The sequence below is a fragment of the Tympanuchus pallidicinctus genome, unplaced genomic scaffold (assembly GCF_026119805.1).
Source record: "Tympanuchus pallidicinctus isolate F22 unplaced genomic scaffold, pur_lepc_1.0 scaffold18, whole genome shotgun sequence".
In the NCBI taxonomy this organism is placed as follows: Eukaryota; Metazoa; Chordata; class Aves; order Galliformes; family Phasianidae; genus Tympanuchus; species Tympanuchus pallidicinctus.
Genome location: NW_026294699.1, coordinates 10137879 through 10150530, shown reverse-complemented (window position 1 = coordinate 10150530; position 12652 = coordinate 10137879). Strand labels below are relative to the sequence as shown.

General features: G+C 64.9%; 2 protein-coding genes across 3 annotated transcripts in view; one reads left to right on the top strand and one right to left on the bottom strand.

Moving 5' to 3' along the window:
* LOC128079282 (nascent polypeptide-associated complex subunit alpha, muscle-specific form-like) overlaps window positions 1-12135 on the bottom strand; it is a 147146-nt gene extending 135011 nt beyond the window's left edge. The window contains exon 1 of the mRNA XM_052680304.1: window positions 12125-12135. The gene's annotated coding sequence lies outside the window, so the exon portion shown is untranslated. The remainder of the gene's footprint in view (window positions 1-12124) is intronic.
* LLGL1 (LLGL scribble cell polarity complex component 1) lies at window positions 829-12597 on the top strand. 2 transcript variants are annotated; one of them, XM_052680290.1, is made up of 23 exons: window positions 829-1062; window positions 2970-3067; window positions 5269-5350; window positions 5433-5548; window positions 6318-6476; window positions 6562-6724; window positions 6813-6948; window positions 7052-7106; window positions 7198-7355; window positions 7451-7668; window positions 7748-7815; window positions 8153-8306; window positions 8618-8722; window positions 8867-9159; window positions 9229-9382; window positions 9463-9616; window positions 9704-9987; window positions 10182-10446; window positions 10531-10645; window positions 10748-10839; window positions 11038-11161; window positions 11253-11332; window positions 11440-12597. In XM_052680290.1, the coding sequence occupies exons 1-22, from the start codon at window positions 982-984 to the stop codon at window positions 11329-11331; spliced, it is 3153 nt and encodes a 1050-aa protein (XP_052536250.1). In that variant the 5' UTR covers window positions 829-981; the 3' UTR covers window position 11332; window positions 11440-12597. The 2 variants fall into 2 exon arrangements, with proteins under 2 accessions (XP_052536250.1, XP_052536249.1); XM_052680289.1 differs by having other exon boundaries at window positions 873-1062; window positions 9469-9616.
* Window positions 12598-12652: the final 55 nt, after the last annotated feature.

Genomic DNA, 12652 nt, shown 5'->3' with positions numbered 1-12652 from the left:
TCTCCCAAAAGAGAGCAGTCGGGTGCCTCTGCCTGGGCTGCGATGGGCTCACTGTGGCTGGAGGTGTTCGAGGACCATTGAGGCACTGAGGGATGTGGTTCGGTGGCACAGTGTGGGCGGTTCGGGGTTGGACTTGGTGACCTCAGAGGGTTTTTCCAACCGGAATGATTCAGTAGTTCCTGGCCAAGTCCCCATGCTGTCCCCACACGGTACCGTCGCGTTCCTCCTGTCAGCCCACAAGAACCTCTCACACTAGGGGTGCCAGGATGGCTGCTGGCCGCCCTCCGTCCCCACCCCAAAGGCCCAACCTCCCCCCGGAGAGAACCTGAAGAGGGACACCGAGGCACGAGGCCTCGCAGCGCAGCCCCGCACCGTGCGGGCGGCCCGCCGTTACTCAGCGCGGAGTGCCGGCCCAGCCCTGAGCGCGGCGCCCAACTGACTCAGCCGGGACCGGGCCCTGCGGGTGAGGCCTGCCCTGGGCCGCTCCGTGCGGTGAGCCCCGGTGCCCAGCAACCCCGCGGCCAGGACGATCGTCCTGGAGCCGACCTCGCTGCCCCTCAGCCCGGCCCTGAGGAGAAAAAAAAAACACGAAAGAATGAGGGAGAAAAGAAAAGGGAGAAGCGCATCGGCTGCCATAGAGAGCTGCGGGGCAGCAAACTACAACTCCCGGCAGCCTCCGCGCCAGCGCATGCGCAGCGCAGACAGGAGGGCGCCGCCGCGCCGCGCGTGCGAACGCACGCTGATTGGCGGGACGCGCCGTCCGTCAGGGCCACACCCCGCCCCGCCGCGGCGGTGCCTGCCCGGGGCTCGGCGCGCGGCGCGCGTCGCTCGGAGCGGGGGGGGGGGGCGCCCGCACCGGGACCGGCACCGGAGCGGCACCGCGACCGGGAGCGGCACCGCCGGCAGCGGGAGCGTCTGCCCCGGGATCACCGGTCCCGCCCTCCGCCTCCCGGTACCGAGCCGAGCCCCGCCGGCCCCACCATGATGAAGTTTCGGTTCCGGCGGCAGGGCGCCGAGCCGCACCGCGAGCGGCTCCGCCACGACCTCTTCGCCTTCAGCAAGGTGCGGACCGGGCGGGGGGGGGACCCCTGGGCTGCGGCGGCGGGAGGAGGCGGTACCGGAGCCCCCCCGAACTGCGCGGGATGCGGGACCCCCCCGGGGGGCGGGGGCGGCCCCGAAGGCACCGGGCAGCGGGAGCCGCCCCCTGCAGGCTACGGGTAGGGGCGGCCCCGGGGCGGTGGGGCACCGCGGTATGTGTGTATGGGGGGGTCATACCTCGCCGCCCCCCGTCACACCGAGACCCCCGCCCCCGGGCGGCAGCACCCGTCTGGGGACCGCCGCGCTCACAGCGTCCCCGAGTGTGACCCCTGTGGTGCTGCGAGTGTCTACGGCCGCCTCGTAGCACTGCAGCGCGGTGACACCTCCGGGGCTGGGAGCCGCTTTGCTCCCCTGTAACGCGCCCCGTGGATCTGGAGGCCCCCGGCCGGTGCAGCGCTTTGCCGCCGTCCTGGTGTCACTCCCCGGTCCCGCTCTGTGCCCTCTCCCCGCTGGGGGAGCTCCTCCATCCTTCCCGCCTGCAGCCCCGCGGCGCTGGGACGTCCCCAGCTCCTGGTGACACCGAAGGCAGGAAAACATTGTCACCGTGCTCTCCTCCCTTGGATGCAACCTCCTCCCCCCCCAGCCCCCATTGCTCCCCACAGGTTTGGGGTGCTCCAAACTCACCCCTCTGCCTCAGCCCACCCCAGTTTTGGGGTCCCACCACCAGACCCGGTATTGAGGGGGTTATCCCGAGGGGTGGCTGCGTGGCGGAAGCCGTGAGCGCCCCGGGACGCTGCCTGCCCACCTGCCTCCCATTAAGGTCTTGGGTTTTGTTTTTTTTTCCTTCCTTGCGAGCTCCAAATCTGCCTCAGATTTGCTGTAATTTGGCCCAGAGTGCTCCTTGGCCGTCCGGAGCAGCCTGCTGCCGGATGTGGCCCCACTGCTGGCAGGAGGAGGCAGGCTGTGAAGGGAGCGGGTGCTCAGCCACCATCCCCAGTACCATGACCCCCAGCTCCTTGGGTATCCCCCAGTGCCACCACTGATCCTTGAGCTGTCCCTGTTGCCATCATCCCCAGTAGCACTGCTGCCACTGGGTCTCCAGTGGGATGGCTGTCCTGCAGTGAGGATGTTTTTGGGGTTCTGTTAGGGTGGTCCCATTGGTCCCCATCTGAACACTGAGTTCAGAGCGTCTCCATGGTGCCACCCCTCACCCCCCGGTAGCTTTCAGCATCCTGGAGCCAAGTGTGCATCCTGCAGAGCCTTTGGGGTGCCGTGTGGGCGATGGGGACCGGCACCCAAATTTGTCCTCAGACTGAGAACCCTCCTGCAAGAGGACATCGTGCTCCCTGCTGCCGGGTGACACCGCAGAGCAGCTCTTGGCACATCAGGGAGGTGTCACCCCAGAGCATTTTGGTGTCGCAGCCCCTGGGAGCGCTCCCTGGTGCAAAAGGTGGCGGCTGTTGTCGTGTGCCCCCTCCTATCCTCGTCCCCAAATGCTGCCCAGCCCCTCCCAGAGCAGCGAGCCTGGGCACGCCGCCGTCACGGACTTCCTTGGGAAGGTGCCTGCAGGGGCTCAGCACGGCCGGCGCTGCTCCCTGGCTGGTCCCGCTCGCCTGGTTCTGTGCGGCATCGCTGGGAACCCTCTTCTGCTCCTTGGGGCGTTGCTGTGGATGGGGGCATCCCCGTGCCTTTGGGTAGTTTGGTTCACTTCTCTAAGGTCAGGGCAGCCCTGGTCTTTCGGTGTCGTTTGGAGTGGTTTGGTCAGTTTTGGGATGTGGACCCCTGAGGAGGCTCCTGGGTAGTGCTGTGGCATCGTCGGTGCGTTGCAGGGCCGGAGTGCCAATCCTGCTGGGCGCTGGGGGTGCTGCTGCTCCTACTGGGGGGACTTGGGGTTTGGGGGATGCTCTGCTCTGACCCCTTTGTCCCCGCAGACGGTGGAGCACGGCTTCCCCAGCCAGCCCAGCGCCCTGGCCTACGACCCCAGGTTGCGTGTGATGGCCATCGGCACCAAGGCGGGAGCTGTCAAGCTGTATCCTTTCCTAACCCCCCCTCCAAAAAACAAAACACTGTGGAGGGGGGGAACGCGGCCCCCAGCCACGTCCTGGCGGTGTCCGTCCATCCGTCCAGCTGGGCTGCAGCTGTGCTGAGTTGGGGGGGGGGGGGCGGAGAAGGGGGGGAGTGCTGGGGGGCCGGAGCAGAACGGCTGCCTTGTCCCGAACTGTGTGCCTGGAGCGGTGTTTTGGAGGAGGAAAACGTTGGAAAACAAACCCAACCAAAACCCAGGAGCGGGGCGGGATGGATGCTGCCGTCCCAGGATGCTGCGGCTGTGCTTTGTTGCGAGCGGGGAGACTGTGCCGTGCTGCTGGCAGGCAGCCAGGGCTGGATGTGGCCACATCGGGGGCCCCGTGCTGCAGGAATGTGGGGGGGGGGCACTGGGGGGACCGCGTCCTGTGCGGGATCCTTTTTTCTTCCCTTTTTTTCTTTTTTTTTTTTCTTTTTTTTTTTTTTAATTTATTTTTTTGGGAGGGGAGGGTTGTTCCTGCTTCCCTTCCTCCATCAGCTTGCTGCATTCCTGGCTCAAAGATGGCATTTCAGTGGCAGGGCTGCTCTGGTCCCATCCTGATGCTGTCCTGGCCGTGCCTGTGCTGTGCTGGGTCCGGCTGTGGGTCCGATGCTTGGGGTCCATCTCCACCCGCAGCGATCTGTGTCCCCTCAGCCACCGGGGGTTCCCAGCACTTGGTCCCCCTATAGCGCTGCACTGCTGTTGGGTGCCCCAGTGCTTTTTGGCCATCGGCACGTTTTGGTGATGGGGTGTTGGGTTCCACTTGGAGCCTTTGGTGTTGTGCCATGGGGCGGTGAGCAGCCTGAGTGCCATCACAAAGTCCCATCCCTGTGGGTCGGCGGCTGCCCTGGGGCTGTGCTTTTGCCCCACTCCTTGATCCCCGCGGCCCCAACCCGGCTGTCTGGCTCCTCCGGGACGTCCCCAGCGCCACGGCGGCTCCAGCCCGGCCACACCGGCGCTGCCAGACAGCTCCCACCTGCCGGAGCCGCCGGGCCGGTTCCCCGTGCCCAGGGCAGCGTGCGGGGCACGGGGCGGTGTGCGGAAACCACACTGCAGGGATGCATCCATCCCAGCCCCGCATGCAGCTCTGGGCTGTGAGAGGCAATGCCCGGGGTTGGGAACATGGAGGCAGCTGGCTGGGAGGGCTGTGGGGTCGATGAGTTGGGGAGCGGGAGGCTCCTTATGCTTGGGGTGCTGCGTGGTTGTGGGCGCTGAGCATCGGTGCCGGTCCTGCCGCGCTTCCTGCCGAGCGGCGTTGCCGATGGAAGAGCCGGGACCAGTTGGGTGAGTGCGGCCGTGCGGGCGCATACCAAACCCCACCCTGCTGAGAAAGAAGGGGGTGGCGGAGGCCAGGATCTGGCCCGGCCCTCGTGTGCCCGTCTGGCCGCGTGCCAACCGCATCCTGACCCGCGGCGGCGGTCGGAAGCTCCGTGGTTGTGCCACCACCGCCGACGTTGGCTGCATCCCCGTGCCCGCTGCGCTGGGGGAGCCCATGGGAAAGCTGAGGGCCCCAAGAGCTCCCAGCGCTGCGGACATTGTCCGTGCCTGAGCGAGCGTGGCTAATTGGGGCCGTCCCTGAGTGTGGGCTCCCCAGCCTGCGACTGAGAGCGCAATGAGGTGGCCAAATGGGACCGGGAATCCCTGGGATCCATCCCGTTGTGGTCCCGCGCTCTGGGCTGGGGGGGGGGAGTGCAGGACGCGTCCCACCCCAGAGCCGAGCGCTGGGGCCTCCAGCTCATCACCATCCAACCTCATTTCCTCGGCCCCAGCTGCAAACCCTCCGGCTCGCTGCTGCGCAGGGCCGCTCGGGGCCCTCTGTGCGGGGCTGGGGTGGGCTGGGGGCAGGAAGCGAGCGGGGGGAGCAGCGGGATGAGCACAGCGGCTGGCGGCAGAGCGGGTTGCTCCCAGCAACGCGAGCCGGAGGGCCGTTGCTTGGTGACCCTCGGTGAGGGATTGGGGAACGTGTGTGGGGCTTCAGGGAGGGGGGGCGGGAGTGGGAGGGGTTCGGCTGCAACAGAGGGGGGTTAACCTGGGTTCAGGTTAAGCTGGGGTGCTGGTTGAGTGGCATCCGAGCAGAGCTCAGGTGGGGCTGTGCCGTTTTTTGCTGCTTTTTGTTGCTTTTCTTTTTTTTTTTTTTCTTTCTTTCTTTTCCTTAACGGCCCCCCCAGGTACGGTGCGCCTGGTGTGGAGCTGACGGGTTTGCACAAGGAGACGGCCACTGTCACCCAGCTGCACTTCCTGAGCGGGCAGGTAGGTGAGGAGGTATGGGGGGGTCCCACCGAACCCTGGCGGTGAGCCCTGGAGCTCACTCACTGTTCCCCCCCCTGCCCAGGGCTGGCTGCTGTCCCTGCTGGATGACAACTCGCTGCACCTCTGGGAGATCTACCAGAAGGAGGGCTGTTCCCACCTGGAGGAGACGCGCAGCTTCGGGCTGCCCGCACGCCCCGGGTGAGGCGCTGCGCCGCTCCTCCTCCTGCCCTGTGCTGTGCTGGGGTTTGGGGGTTCCCACCCGGCTTTGGTCCCCGTGGGGTGACCCCGCTGTGGGCGGTGATGCTCATTTCCTCACCGGGCGCGTTGGGGCGGTGGTGGGTGAGGTCTGCCAGAGTTTACACCCGGCTCCGCGCCGGGGTGAGGCTTGGCTTGGCTGCAGGGTTTGCGCCGATTGTTTTGCTTAAAGAGGGGAGGGGGGAAACATGGAGTGGGATGGAGCAGGAGCAGCTCTGCAGCGTGGGAGAGCTGGGATGCAGAGCTCCCGGGCTCTGTGCACACCTGGCAGTGATAAGGGCACTGGCCCTGTGCTGGGAACGGTGTGGGGGAGAGGGTGGCGGTGGCTGAGATGACCTTGACTGGGGACCTGGAGGGGATGGGAGAACCTTGGCCAAATCATTCCCTACCCCCCTCCCTCCGCTCTAGTTCTGGCCGGGGCAAAAGCCGTGTGGCCCTGCAGTGGCTCAGGTTCTGAGGGGGATCCTTGACTTGTGTGTCCCCTCTTGTGAAGGTCTCCATTTTCCATGCTGTCTCCACACAGCCCTGATCTCAGGGTGTAAGTAATGGCTCAATAATTGCCTGTCACCACCGAGGCTGATAGTGGTGACCAGGCAGCCTGGCTGCTGTCCCTGTGCACCGTACCCATCCCCATTGGGATGATGGGGGGCTCTTGGGGTATCCGTCCTGGCCCTGGGGTCACGCAGCTGACACAGCCCTGCTCTCCCCACAGCTGCTCCCCCAGCATCACGCGGGTGACGGTGATCCTTCCCACATCCTCGGGCACGGTGGCCTGCCTGGGCACTGAGGGCGGAGCAGTGTACTTCCTTGCACTGCCTGCCCTCGTGCTGCTGGAAGACAAAACCCTCCTCCAGGATGAGATCCTACAAAGGTGAGCACCGGTCCTGCACCCCCCAAAGCCTCAATTCCTGACCGTTCCCCCCCCCCCTCTTACCCCCCTGTTCTCTCCTCTGCAGCGTGCCCGATGATTACCGCTGTGGGAAGGCATTGGGGCCAGTGGAATCCATCCAGGAGCACCCCCAGGATGCTGGGAGGCTGCTGATCGGGTACAGCCGGGGGCTGGTGGCCCTGTGGGACCAGAGCACGCGCACCGTGCAGCATCTCTTCCTCGGGAACCAGGTACCTGGGCCAGGCTGGCTCCTTTATGGGGAAGGGTTCACCCTGCTCCCTCCCTGGGTCCCAAACCCCCGCTGTCCCCTTTTCGCAGCAGCTGGAGAGTCTGGCCTGGGAGCATAGCGGGAAGAACATCGTCAGCTCGCACAGTGACGGCGGCTACATGGTGTGGGCAGTGGGAGGCAGCGGGCAGCGCACCCAGCAGCCCGTCATGGTCACCATCCCCTACGGTGCGTGGGCACCTGCCCCCAAACCCCTGCCGAGGGGCACACGCGGGTTTTGGGACGGCATTACGGTTTGAGTGTTGTAAATGTGGCACGACCTTCATTCCAGGTCCGTTCCCGTGCAAAGCCATCAGCAAAATCCTGTGGCGGACGTGTGAGTCGGGGTAGGTGATGGGGATGGGGACATGCGGTGCTGGGGGGTTTGATGCAGGGCGGTGCCCCCATGGAGCCGTGACCGTCTGCTTTCCCCCACAGCAACCCCTTCATCATCTTCAGTGGCGGCATGCCGCGGGCCAGCTACGGCGACCGGCACTGCGTCAGTGTGGTGCAGGGCCAGAGACTGGCCACGCTGGACTTCACCTCCCGCATCATCGACTTCTTCACAGTGCAGGACCCCGTGGTGCCGGAGGGAGGTACGTCCTGGGATACCAACCCCACGGTCCCTGGGTTGGGGTTTCCATTACCTTCATCCCTCTTTTCTTTTTCTTTTTTCCCCTCATCCAACAAGGCTTCGAGAACCCCCGTGCCCTGGTGGTGCTGGTGGAGGAGGAGCTGGTGGTCATCGACCTGCAGACACCGGGCTGGCCCACCATCCCCGCCCCATACCTGGCCCCGCTCCACTCCTCTGCCATCACCTGCTCCTATCACATCTCCAATGTGCCGCTCAAACTCTGGGAGAGGATCGTCAGTGCTGGGGAGCAGCAGAGCCCACGTCTCTCCTCTGCAGTGAGTGCTGGGGTCTGTGGGTAGGGGATGTGGACTTTGGGGGCACGCAGAGGTGTGATGCTTGGTAATGCTCCTCCAGGCCTGGCCCATCAATGGAGGAAAGAACCTGGCCCAGGAGCCCACGCAGAGGGGTCTGCTTCTCACCGGGTGAGTACCTCGGAGTGGCTGTGATGTTGAGGGGACCCTCGGTGCGAGGAAGGAAGGGGACATCCTCAGCCCTTCCCATGGTGGCAGGATTGGGATGGGGCAGTGGGGTGGACTTTTTCCCACACTGGGAGCTGAAGCCCTGGGGATGTGAGGGGTGCTGCTGGGCTGACAATCCCCACTGTGCAGCTTGGTGGCCGGGCAGCAGCATGTCACCACCGCGCTGTCCCCATGCTCAGCCCCTCCTGGCACGGCAGCCACCCAGCACACAGGCAGCTCTTGTTAGCCCCGCAGATGCTAATGGCATCACCCCCACCCTGTCCCTCCATCCCCTCCCCAGGCACGAGGACGGCACGGTGCGGTTCTGGGATGCCTCGGGGGTGTCCCTGAAGCCGCTGTACAAGCTGGGCACCGCCAACATCTTCCAGACCGACTGTGAGCACAACGACAGCCTCAACCAGGCGGGCGAGGAGGAGTGGCCGCCGTTCCGCAAGGTGACGTCCCCAGGGCTTGGAGGAGGCACACACAGCAGGAGGCACACACACCGTGCTGCAGCCCCAGCACCCTCTTGGGAGGGATGTGACTGTGGGAGCCATCCCAGCTGCGCTGTGGGGACGTGTCCCCTTGCTCAGGGCACAGCTGCTGCCTCAGTGACACAAGGGACACTTGTTCTGCATGCCCTGACCCACGGGTCTGCCCTGGCCTAGGGGGGGGGACCCTGGGACACTGGAGCTGCCCTGAACGTGGTACTCAGTGCTGTTGGCTGTCCCATGGGTGCGTGACACACCTGTCCCTTCTTCCTCAGGTGGGCTGCTTTGATCCCTACAGCGATGACCCCCGTCTGGGCATCCAGAAGATCGCTCTGTGCAAATACACAGCCAAGATGGTGGTGGCCGGCACAGCCGGGCAGGTAGCGCCTGGGGGACGAGGTGACACAGGGCACCCCAATGCCTGCAGCCTTCCCCCAAGAGAGCTCCCACCCATGGGTTCACTCTGCAGCCAGCGCACGGGGGCCCTCCATGTCCCCCAGCAGCCCCTTGTCCCCTCCCTGCAGGTGCTGGTGATGGAGCTGAACGATGACAAATCTGAGCATGCCGTCAGCGTGGCCGCGGTGGATCTGCTGCAGGACCGCGAGGGCTTCACCTGGAAGGGCCACGACCGCCTGGCACCCCGGAACGGCCCCATCTCCTTCACCCCTGGCTTCCAGCCCAGCGTCCTGGTGCAGTGCGTGCCCCCTGCCGCCGTCACCGCCGTCACCCTGCACTCTGAGTGGAACCTGGTGGCTTTTGGTACCAGCCACGGCTTTGGGCTCTTTGATTACCACCGCCGCAACCCGGTGCTGGCCAGGTAAGGCGGTGATGTTCGGGGACGGGGGACCTCGTGCTGGGGTCCGGGTGCTGAGTGGTGATGTTGCAGGTGTACGCTGCACCCCAATGACTCGCTGGCCATGGAGGGGCCCCTGTCCCGCGTCAAGTCCCTCAAGAAGTCCCTGCGGCAGTCCTTCCGACGCATCCGCAAGAGCAGGGTGTCAGGCAAGAAGAGGCTGAACGCCGGCAGCCCCTCCAGCAAGGTGGGCGCAGCGCAGGGCTCCGATCCCCTGCTGGTGTGATGCGTGCAGCTCCTGACCCCCCACTTTCCCCCCTCTGCAAGGTGCAGGAGGCCAACGCACAGCTGGCTGAGCAGGCGGGCCCCCCCGAGGTGGAGATGACGCCGGTGCAGAGGCGCATCGAGCCCCGCTCGGCTGACGATTCGCTCTCCGGGGTGGTGCGGTGCCTTTACTTCGCTGACACCTTCCTTCGAGATGGTGAGAGCCCGCAGGCAGCCCTGAGTGCGGCGCTGTGCCACGGTGAGGAGCTGTCTCATGCTTCTTCTGATCTCTCTCACCCTGCAGCCACCCACCATGGCCCCACGATGTGGGCAGGGACCAACTCAGGCTCGGTGTTCGCCTACGCCCTGGAGGTGCCGTCGCAGGAGAAGTTTTCAGAGCGGGCGGTGGAGGCGGTGCTGGGGAAGGAGATCCAGCTGATGCACCGTGCACCCGTGGTGGCCATCGCTGTGCTGGACGGGCGGGGGAACCCACTGCCAGAGCCCTACGAGGTGTCGCGGGACCTGGCCAAGGCTCCCGACATGCAGGGCAGCCACTCCATGCTCATCTCCTCAGAGGAGCAGTTCAAGGTGAGCATGAGCCCTGAGGACGGGACCGGACATCCCCAACATGTCTGCTCTGCTCCGGGTGTCCCCATCTGCGCCTGTACCTGGAGGAGCATCCTGGCTGGGGTGACCAGAGGGATGGGGTGGCTTTTGAGGCACCTTTGCTGAGTGTTGTCTGGGGCTGCTCAGACTCCTCTTGCCCTTCTCGCCCTCCACAGGTCTTCACGCTGCCCAAAGTCAGCGCCAAGACCAAATTCAAGCTGACCGCCCATGAGGGCTGCCGGGTGCGGAAGGTGGCCCTGGTCAGCCTGGCCAGCACTGGTGCCGAGGAGCGCGTGGAGAACTGCCTGGCCTGCCTCACCAACCTGGGTGACATCCACATCTTCACTGTGCCCGCCCTGCGGCCACAGGTGCACTACAGCTGCATCCGCAAAGAGGACATCAGCGGCATCGCCTCCTGCGTCTTCACCAAGCACGGGCAGGGTGAGGGCTCAGCTCCGCACGGCCTCAGCGTCCCCCACCTCTGCCTGGGTGCTCCCTGATGCTCTCTGTGCCCCCACGCTGCAGGTTTCTACTTGATTTCACCGTCCGAGTTTGAGCGCTTCTCCTTGAGTGCCAGGAATGTGACAGAGCCGCTGTGCTGCCTGGAGGTGTCCCGGCTGCAGGACACCTCGTGCCTCAGGTGGGTCAGGCCGAGGGCTCCTCGCCCCCTGTGGAAGCACCCCATGATGTCCGTCCCTGTGTTGTGCTACCAGCAGTGACCTCTCCCTGGATTTCTTTCCAGCAACTCAACGGTGACTCCGAAGGTGCAGCAAGCCAATGGCACGCACGTGCCACGCAGCCCCGAGGCCAACCATTCCCCTGCTGACAGTGACCGTGAGTGGGAAAGGGACGCAGCGGGGGGAGGATGCCCTCTGGAGCTGGGCATCGTTTTCTGTACTTAGGGAGAGCTGATCTGGTGGGGGGCGGCCAGCCCGTGGCAGGGGTTAGTGCTGTGGGGTCCCTTCTACCCCAGACATGGGATCTGTGGGGATGAAGGCTCTGGGATCTCCATCCCTCCCTGTGACTCCCCAGGGTCCTCCGAGGAGCGCCAGGCCACCTTCTCGCCTGGCTCCGTCGACTCCCCCAACAGCAGCATGGAGAACCCGCTGGACACCACTGGGGACATCACGGTGGAGGAAGTGAAGGACTTCCTGGTGTACGTTGTGGGAGGAGCACCTCCGGGTGCTTCTGGCAGCTCTGAGGGGGCTCAGGAGAAGCCCCGGCTGCATCTGGTTCGTCTCCCCCAGATCCTCAGAGGAGGTGGAAAGGAACATGAGGAACGCCAGTGAGGACGAGATGCGACCTGCGGGCATCCTCATCAAGTGAGGTGCGTGGGGGAGATGGTGCCCTCGGGTGGGGGTTCCTTTTCATCCCATTTTTGGCCCCGCACCCCGGGGGCCGCATCCCCAAGCTCAGGGACTGCATCTCCTGTAGGCATCGCCGATGCCCGCAGCCCCCCGGCCCATCTCAGTGTTCGGATTCCCGGGATGCGCGACTTGACTGGACCCCCCGGCCCCCTCAGTGTAACGTAGACTCGTCTCCTCTCTAACATCTGCGCCCCGGCTCCAGCACGCTCCCCCCACACCTCCTTGCCTGGCTGCCGGCCCCAGACCCCCCAGGCTGGCCCCGGGTTGGGGGGGAAGGGCCGTGTTGCACAAACTTCCCGGGGAAGATTTGTTTTTTTTTCCCCACATGGTCCGATGTAGCTGTTCTCTGCTCCAGAGCCCCCAGTCCAGGGGATGCTGCTGGTGGGGAGGGAAGGAAGGCTGTGATGGCTTTTGCCCCCCCCCCAATATGCCTCCTGGTTTTGGTCCCTGAGGGGAGGCACAGAACAAAGTGGGGGGCTGGGATCCCCCAGCACGGCCCCCCCAGACCCCTGTCTCTGTTTACATGCCCGGCTCCCTGCAGTTTACAGCCCCTCCTCTGAGTGCCACGAGGGTCCGGGCTGCCACATGGGGACTGTCCCCTTCCTGGGACCCTCCTGTCTTTCTGCTGCTCCCCAGCTGGGTGCTGCAGGGCTCGGGGAGGGGGGTTGTCACAGGTGGCCTTTTTCTCATAGTGGTTTCTCCAAGGGCTATTCTCCAGGCTGGGCTCCCTGCCTGCTGCTCCTTTCTGACACTTCATTCCTGCCATGGGTGGGTTTGGGATGGGATCGTGCTGGGGGACGGGGAGGGCAGGGGCACGATGCGGCTCCCAGCCCTGTGCAACTCCCTGCCATTCCCTGGGGGTGTCACTGTGCCAAATTCCTGCTGGGCTCCCCATCTCTGCAGGGGCTGGAGGTGTGTCTGTGTCCCTGCGGGGCTCAGCCTGGTGCCCACCCATCTCATTGTGGGGATTCCCAGGGCCCTTTTTTGGCCCCCAGCCCCCAACTCTCTTTTGCGGTACGTCTGGTCTGGGCCAGGGGGGGCCGGGAGAGGCAGCGCTGCCCCAGGCCCTGCCCTGGCTGGGGCTGTAGTGTCCCTGGTAGAAATCCCACCCCCCCTCCCCTCTTTTTTTTTTTTTTTTTTTTTTTTTTTGGTAAGATGAATTTAGCATTGTTTAGTTATTAAAAATACTGGTTTTTAATATTGAAAATAAAGCATTTAATATCAACTGCCAGCATGTGGGGTGTTGGGGGACCTCGGCTGCCTGGGGCCAGCAACACAGG

What these genes read in the sequence shown, in the direction of transcription:
- LLGL1 (XM_052680290.1), top strand. Translation starts at nt 982, where the DNA reads ATGATGAAGTTTCGGTTCCGGCGGCAGGGCGCCGAGCCGCACCGCGAG. An exon ending in ACCTCTTCGCCTTCAGCAAG is followed by an intron (nt 1,063 to 2,969) that starts GTGCGGACCGGG and finishes TTGTCCCCGCAG; the next exon opens with ACGGTGGAGCACGGCTTCCC. An exon ending in CTTCACCAAGCACGGGCAGG is followed by an intron (nt 10,447 to 10,530) that starts GTGAGGGCTCAG and finishes CCCACGCTGCAG; the next exon opens with GTTTCTACTTGATTTCACCG.